This window comes from Arachis hypogaea, chromosome 6, assembly GCF_003086295.3.
Source record: "Arachis hypogaea cultivar Tifrunner chromosome 6, arahy.Tifrunner.gnm2.J5K5, whole genome shotgun sequence".
Taxonomy (NCBI): Eukaryota; Viridiplantae; Streptophyta; class Magnoliopsida; order Fabales; family Fabaceae; genus Arachis; species Arachis hypogaea.
The window spans coordinates 29829483-29838097 of record NC_092041.1 but is presented as its reverse complement, the minus strand read 5'-3'; the positions used below and the strand labels follow the sequence as shown (position 1 = coordinate 29838097).

Below are 8615 nucleotides of genomic sequence, written 5' to 3'. Positions count from 1 at the left end.
GTCCCAACTTGCTCTAGGTTAGAGATTGTGACGCCTGGGTAGTAGCGGCAGTAGTGGTGAATCCACTCGCTCCAGGTTGAGCTTTTAAACACCCGCCTGGGTAGTAGCCGCAGTAGTGGTTGTTCCACTGGCTCTTGGTTGAGCGGGTAGTAGCAAGGGGGTTGTAGCTCAAACCTACTTGCTCCGCAAGGGGTGTTTCTGTCCAATGGTTAGCTACCAGGACATGTCGGGTTGGCTATATAACCGACAGATGATATCATCAGCTATAGGGCAGGCATACATCATTTGCATATGTTTGAATTGTTTGGGTTTGCCTATTTGTTTTGGATTTCTATATCATACATGCTATGTTACCTGATTACGTGCTACTTGTTCTACTTGTACCTTATTTGTGTATTACTTGTCTGTATTGCTTGTGTTTGTACAACTGAGAGATCCCTCATGTTGGTGTCGGTGGATGTTGGTGGCTGTTCTTGATGAGATGAATTGATAATGCGATTGCATGATGATGATGATTTTTGAATGAGATAATTTGAGTCCCCTGGGTAGACGCAGTGATGTGATTTCACTAGCTCCAGGCGAGGGTATGATGTATTGATATAGAGTTGCTGAGACAGAACAACTGGTGATGGTTTTGCTTATGATTCTGAGTCTGATTCGTGTAAGAATCAGCGAGTTGGGAAACATGTGTAACATGAACTAGATTTAGTATCCCCTTACGACAGATGCCTATTTATGGATTAGTGAGAATCTAGGCTGGATACTTGGTGAAAAGGAGTTTAGGATGCTTAGTGAGTTTTTATTGCAGTGCATTGTATTTATTTGGCACTTTTACCGTACTGGGAACCCATGGGCCCGGGGTTCTCATTCCGTATATATCTCTTGTTTTTCAGATACAGGTCCAGGTGCTCAGAAGTGAGCTGTGGTTCGTCTGAGAGCCGGCGAAGATCTTTATTTTCTCTACTTTGTGTTTTGCTTAGAATCTCTCCACCTTTGTTTTGAAGATATTATATTATGTGTTGAACTCTTTTGGAACTTGCCTATAGAGGCTCTTATGTTTCCTTTGGGAGAGATTAGGATGTACTGTTGTCAACTACTTTCAACTGTACCCTAGCCAGCCTAAACTTTGCGGGTCGCGACTAGTGGCTATTTACTTATGTTATATATATCTATCTGTTATCTATCTCTTAATCTCCTTTATGCCTTGTCCATATATCGCTTTCGGCTTCACGTTTTATCTTTTCGTTGTCGAATCGTGAGTGATACGTCTTTGCGATTTTATTTCTACTCTTTTCAGGCTTCTCGATTAATACTCCTTTTGAAATTACCTATGTTTATATATTAAAAATCCACCTGAGAGTCGTACCACCGTAATATCGTTGACTTATGACTCGAGCATAAGGATTTGAATATTAGGGTGTTACATTATGGTATCAGAGCAGTTCGTCCTCGTGAGCCTGAGGGATGGAACTGCTTATGCTTCAATGCATACTCTGAGTTTGTGCCTGTGCTAGTTAGGGTATCTAACTGATACATCTAGCATGAAGTCCATGAGTGTACCTTTGGTACTTTGAAGCACTATACTTCCGATATTGAGACTGATCAACTTGATATCGATTGTTTGGTGTGTATAGGAACCAGATGGCACCTCGTGGACCCGGTCGAGGACGTGAGAGAGATCGTTCTAGTACACAGGAACCAGAAATCAACTCGAATAACCCGGTAAACCTTATGGCGGCGTTGGAGAATATGGCTGCTGCTATGCAGGCCACTGCGGAGGCCCTTGGGCAACAGATAAACAATAATGGCAATGGTGGAAGGGAAGCTCAGGGCCCGATGACACTGGCAACTTTCTTAAAGGTTAATCCACCTAAGTTCAAGGGAACCACCAATCCGACTGAAGCTGATACTTGGTTTCAGGCCATGGAGCGAGCACTGCAAGCGCAGTTGGTGCTTGAAGAGCAGCGTGTTGAATTTGCTACCTATCTGCTCATGGGGGAAGCATCGCATTGGTGGCAAGGGGCTCGACGTCTCCTGCAACAGGGGAATGATCCTATCACTTGGGATGCCTTCCAGGTGGAATTCTATAAGAAGTACTTTCCAAATTCCGCCAGGACAGCCAAGGAATTGGAGTTACTACAGTCGAAGCAAGGTGCTATGTCCGTATCTGAGTATACAGACAAATTTGAGGAGCTATTCAGGTTTTCCCGCACGTGTCATGGAGCTCCGGAAGACTTCGAGGAATGGAAATGCATTAAGTATGAAGGAGGGCTTCGGAGCGACATCTTAAGTTCAGTGGGACCAATGGAGATCCGAACTTTTTCAGAGTTAGTGAATAAGAGCAGAATTGCTGAAGAGTGTGTGAAAAGGAGGGTTGTAGAGGAAGGAAGTCATAGAGAGCACAACCAAGGATTCGCACCAAGGGGTCTAGAGTTTAAGGAGAGAGGATACATACAACACTTTCCCCAAGGACGGAATAACTTTGCGACGAGTGAGGAGTCCCAAAGGAATGGTAAGGGAAAACGGGCAGCGGCTGCTTCTAATGTTTTGAGCTGTCAGAGGTGTGGAAGGCATCACCCAAATAGGCCATGCCGATTGGGGTTAGGCGTATGTTACAAGTGCGGGTTACCAGGGCATGTATCAAGAAATTGCCAACAAGGAGAGAGTCAGGATGCGGGCCGATTGCGGCAGTAAGATTGAGGTAATTTCAATAATCGAGCTTAAATGGTAGTGTGTGATTTTATAATACCGCCTGTACAGCAAAAACTCGGAATGCCGAGCTTAATATTAGACTGAGAAGCAAACCAGATGGTCCGAGTAAGGAATTGCCTTAATACAAATGGATAAATGCCTCTGATGTAAATGATTTTCTGTTAAGAATGATGTGTTGTGTTTGTTATATAGTTGGTTAATTTCTGGATTTTTGGTGAAACTGATTGAACCCGTGACTTTTAGTTCCTTTGATTTAAATAGATAAGGAATGGTCCTAAATGATGGATTTGGAAACGTTGATTTGAAATACCAGTCATGCTAAGTTGTGGTTGGGTACTTGAGAAAATTATCATTGATGCATAGTCAGATTTAGATGATGATTGAGTGCAAGTTGTCGTGTTCGAGAGATGAGTGCTATGATGTTTGGTCATGGTGACCTTGGATTTAGATCAAGATTTGTAATGATCGGTTTCAGAGGAATCGTTTGGAAACCTTTAAATTGCAATACTGATGCGGTACTGAGATTGGTTTGAGGGAACCCGTGACGGGTGGTAAACTCCAATTTTTGGGGAGGTGCTGTTGAATTTCTTTTTCCCAAGAATTTGAAGGAGTGTTGGTTATATTTTTGAAAATGATTTTTGATCTGGGTGACTTCAACAAAAGAGATGTGTCTCGAAAGCTTTTATAGATTAGTAAAAGAAAGCAGATTCTTAAGAGTTTGTTAGCTTCTTAGTCCAAACTCATTGAATTCTAAAAATGAAGAAAGCTTTGATTGATTATAGTGATGTGGGATGATGGCTATGATTAACGAAGATGGCAATATTATTGATGACATGATTTGAGATTTAATAGGGTGTGGGTTGATGAGACGATAAAAGTAAGGAACGAGGCTGTTGGTCGGTGTTGAACGAATGACCGAGACCCTTGAAGATAGAAAAATCAGAGCGCGGTAGCGGAAGCGCGCAGAGTAAAAGGACATTGGAACTGTTATGTGTTGAATATAAAGGCAGACTACGCTCGCGTACTCGTAGTGATGGATGAAATTTTCGAGGGCGAAAATTTCTGTTAGGGGGTAGAATGTAATACTCGGTCTAACCGAAATTAATTAAATAATGAGTTAAGTAGGAGCGAATATGGTTGGAATATTTGGCAATTGGAATTTGATGATTTAAATATGATTTTTGGATTCAGTGAATTTTTCCGAGTCGGAAGACATAACTTTCTGCGTAAAAGCGCGCAGTGAAATTTTGACCGACAGTACCGGCTGAGACCTGTCTGGTACTGCAGCTGAGAAAATTGATTATGAGTAAATAAGATTAAGAAATGAGGAATTATGATTAGGGGAGGTAGAAATATTTAAAGTGCGATTTGGAGCGCTAATCTTAAAGGTTTTGGTCCAAAATTGGGCCAACGGACAAAAATAAGTGAACCGGGCCTAAGTGGGCCCAAGACCCAACATATATAAACATTAGTTATGAGCATTTCAGCTCATTTTGCCCTAAAGAAGGTGTGTGGGGCGCTGAATTGAGAAGAGAGAAGAGAAGAGAGAAAACCTAACTCTCTTTGATCTTTAAACCACCATAACTTGAGCTACGGAGCTCCGATTGACGAGTCGTTTGCGGTCACGCGTCGCTCTTCTCATCCTCTACAATTCTATCTAAGTTTTGTGGTGAGTATTCCATTCATCTCTGCCCAGTTTTCAAAATTCCCCACTGTTACACGTTTTTGGGAAGTTAGTGTTGAAATTTTGTGATTTTGGGTGTTTAGGGATACTCCAACATGGATTCTAAGTGGGTTCTATCCCTACTTCATATGGGCTGAGGTAAGAAGTGCTCAAACCCTTGTGATTTATCATCTTTATGAGCCCTAGGTTGATGTATGTATGTAATATTGGTTATGTTAGTGCATTTGATGGTTTTGGTGTACGATTGGGAGATTGGTGTTGCTTGAGGAGCTTTGGTGAGGCTTGGAGCTAAGGTTGGTGGAGACTTCCAAAGAAGAGGCTCAATTGATTTGGCTACAAGAGGTACGGTTTAAGTTTCATTTAAGTACCGTGTGGTGTGATGAGAATTCCTAGGCTAGATGCCCCTAGGATTAAGTTTGGATTGTGTAAATAGTTGGTGCTAATATGCATAGTTGGTATGTAATGTGAATTAATGATTGGGTTGAGAATTGTGTGGCCTTGTATGTTTGGTGTATTGAGAATTGAATGTATGGGGTAATGAGTATTGATTTGTGGTTTATGCTTTTAAATTGTGAAATTGGGCCGGAGGCCGTGAATTTTGGGCCGGAGGCCGAGAAGAGGTAAGGAAGGTAAGTTGATGTGTGCATTGTATGATGACACAAGTGATTGGATGAATTTCAGATAATGAATATATGAATGATTGGGTTGGTTATTGAATATTGAGGTTTGAGGAGTTGAAGTGTGGAAATTGGTAATTTTGGGTGAAATTGTATAGATGAAGTATATTGGATTTTGGTTGAGATATATTATGTGGTCATGTATGTGAGTATGATTATTGATGCCTTGATGGTATGATAATGCATGAGAGATGTGTATGTTGTGATATATGCTTGAGGAATGATTAAGGTTGATTTGGGGGTGAAACCACGTGATAGTGAGTATGATATTGATTATGTATAATGATGGTTGATTGGAAATAGTATTGTTGGAAATTGAGATGAGGAAGGATGTATGACATGTTGATGTGTTTGTAATTTAGCCATTTGTTTGAAATGGGTAAAAATGGTTATATGCAGTTTTGTGAATCGTAGTAAAGTGTTAATGTATGAGTTGAGGAGGCTTGATATTGAATTTGATATATTCTGATTGATTTCAAAGAAAAGGGATGAAATTGGCATGTTTTGATTGATCTTGAAAAGAGTTGAAAATGACTTGTTTTGAAAATGGCACTTTGTGGTTTTGTATGAAAAACATGGTTTTTGGGCATACTTTGACGGGACATAACTTGGACTACGGATCTCTGTTTTGTGCCAAACTTGTTTAGAAATGAAATTGGATCCGGGATGTCCATGCCGTTTGAAGAACGGGTGAAAAGGAGTTTAGGATGCTTAGTGAGTTTTTATTGCAGTGCATTGTATTTATTTGGCACTTTTACCGTACTGGGAACCCATGGGCCCGGGGTTCTCATTCCGTATATATCTCTTGTTTTTCAGATACAGGTCCAGGTGCTCAGAAGTGAGCTGTGGTTCGTCTGAGAGCCGACGAAGATCTTTATTTTCTCTACTTTGTGTTTTGCTTAGAATCTCTCCACCTTTGTTTTGAAGATATTATATTATGTGTTGAACTCTTTTGGAACTTGCCTATAGAGGCTCTTATGTTTCCTTTGGGAGAGATTAGGATGTACTGTTGTCAACTACTTTCAACTGTACCCTAGCCGGCCTAAACTTCGCGGGTTGCGACTAGTGGCTATTTACTTATGTTATATATATCTATCTGTTATCTATCTCTTAATCTCCTTTATGCCTTGTCCATATATCGCTTTCGGCTTCACGTTTTATCTTTTCGTTGTCGAATCGTGAGTGATACGTCTTTGCGATTTTATTTCTACTCTTTTCAGGCTTCTCGATTAATACTCCTTTCGAAATTACCTATGTTTATATATTAAAAATCCACCTGAGAGTCGTACCACCGTAATATCATTGACTTATGACTCGAGCATAAGGATTTGAATATTAGGGTGTTACAAATATCACAAAGCTTCTAACAAATTGATGCCATTGCACCGCATCTAAGTGTGGGCACTATATCATCAGCGGAGTCTTGCTCGCCAATTGAGCATATAAAATCAATCTTTGCATCTCTTGTCCATCTTTTCAGGATAAGAGATGAAGGGACGCATTTTGTATTGTGATACTTCAAAACCCCAAAGATGTGGGAGCACGGTAATCCACGAGTCTCAAATAGCCTGCACTCACACGCAAACAGGTCATTGTCTTTATTGTAAGCTACTTTAAATTGCCATTGCTGATTAAAATACTCACTCGTGTTATACTCAACAATGTCTCCACTGTTTGGGCATTCAGTCACATTTAAGGCACCTGCTGCTTCTATCTCATCTTTCACAAGTTTGAAAATATTTCTAGTATAAAGTTCAGCAGCTTGTTTTTCAAAACTTTCCAAGCACGTAGTCAAAACAGAAAACTTATAAAAGGTTTCAAAGTTAGCAGTAAGATGGTTGTTTTGGTAATGCCTTAGTACTTCACTACATTTATGCATGAATTCAAGGAGACTGGTTTTACTGTCAACATAGTTCTTCAATAATGAATGAATTTCCTCACACTGTGATGTAGCTCTTATGCGGCCAAAGAAGTGCTCCCTCAAATATGTGGTAGCCCACTTCATTTTGTCATTATAAATGCCCTGGACCCATTCATTCTCGGCAAGTCCGTATTTGGATATGATCTCGCTCCATCTCTCTTCAAATATTTGTACGGTACACTGTCCATACAATAATATATTAAAATCGTCCCAAAAATGCTTGTTTTTTATATTCTGTACCGCATTACGATGCAGATGCCGTGCACAAAGGCGGTGTGGTATACGAGGAAATACTTCTAAGATAGCCTCTCTCGTAGCATGGTCTCCGTCTGTCACAACGCCTCCGGGTGGTTTTTCTGACATGATTTCCAAAAATTTCTTCAATGCCCACTTGAAAGTTTCGGACCTTTCATCTAAGAGCATGGCGCATCCAAAGATAGTTGTTTGGCCATGGTGGTTTGTCCCTGAAAATATGACTAAGGGCTTGTTGTAGACATTTTTCTTGTAAGTGGTGTCAAAAGCGAGTACATCGCCAAAACATTCGTAATCAACAACGTTTGCTCCATCAACCCACACCAAACTATCCAACCTACCATCCTTTAAGGTGAACTTTCCTAGAAATAATAGGTCACTGTCTGCCTTGGACAACAGATAGGCCAACGTAGCAAATGCATCACCGTCTTTCACTTTACCACGCCTAGTCTTACTAATGTGGTTATGTAAGTACTTGCTAGTAAAACCCACTTTATCGTATCCACCTTTTTGGGAAACCATGTAACCCATTATGTGGCAAGTTTTAACACCACATGCTCGCAAGCTGTCTGCTTGTGTTTTATCGGCTTCATTAAGCCCACGATTCGCGGTAATAAGATGTCTGTACTTAGCTGGACACAGTGGATGATTGTGTTCACTCTCAAAGACACTGACTTTCCACTTACCTGTTCTATAGTGACGAATGAACCGAATCCTTGCCCTGCAGTTGACACGAGTAATTGCCCTATGCTCCCTTTGCCAATTGTCCCTTTTAAGGTGCTTCCAATGTCTTTTTTATGCTTTATTGCAAACCAACTATCTTATATTAATGTTGCCATTAGCATCCACCGTCTTCAAGTCTTTTTGGGACAAAAATCCATAGCACTTTGCATATTTGGCATAAAATTCACAAACTTGAGATTCTGTATCAAACACCAGTCCCCATATGTCTTTGATGGTCAAATCAGTTATCAACTTTTGAAAACCATCAACATTAATTATATCTGCCTCTGCTTAATCTACAGTTACATCCACCATATCATCACTTTCATCGGAACTGCACTCATACTCAACACTTAAATCCTCATATTGATCACCATCCTTATACGACTCTTTGCCATCATTCTCCATGACTGAACTTAAAATTTTAACATGTTAGGTACTAAATAAATGCTGGGAGAATGGAATAGGCAAAATGAACTCATTTTTTTATGATTAAAATTATTGGTCAATCAAATTCTATGAAACCTAAGAGCTATTAGTGCATAAGAATGTTATTTATATGACAACCAAGAGTTACGAAAAAAAAATCTCTGACTTATTATTTTTCTATGGTCTTTCTTTTGAAAACAAGAATACAACAGATTTA

General features: G+C 40.1%; 1 protein-coding gene across 1 annotated transcript; it reads right to left on the bottom strand.

Annotated features, from left to right (window-relative positions):
- Positions 1-6436: 6436 nt before the first annotated feature.
- On the bottom strand, positions 6437-8377 carry LOC112805487 (protein FAR1-RELATED SEQUENCE 5-like). The gene is made up of 2 exons (XM_025847863.1): positions 8276-8377; positions 6437-8026 (listed from the first exon to the last, which is right to left on the bottom strand). The coding sequence occupies exons 1-2, from the start codon at positions 8375-8377 to the stop codon at positions 6437-6439; spliced, it is 1692 nt and encodes a 563-aa protein (XP_025703648.1).
- Positions 8378-8615: the final 238 nt, after the last annotated feature.

Excerpts from the sequence above, each read along its gene's own strand:
- LOC112805487 (XM_025847863.1), bottom strand. The coding sequence starts at position 8,377 with ATGGAGAATGATGGCAAAGAGTCGTATAAGGATGGTGATCAATATGAG. Across the intron at positions 8,027-8,275 it reads AAAGTGATGATATGGTGGAT|CACCTTAAAAGGGACAATTG; the intron begins GTAACTGTAGAT and ends AGACATTGGAAG.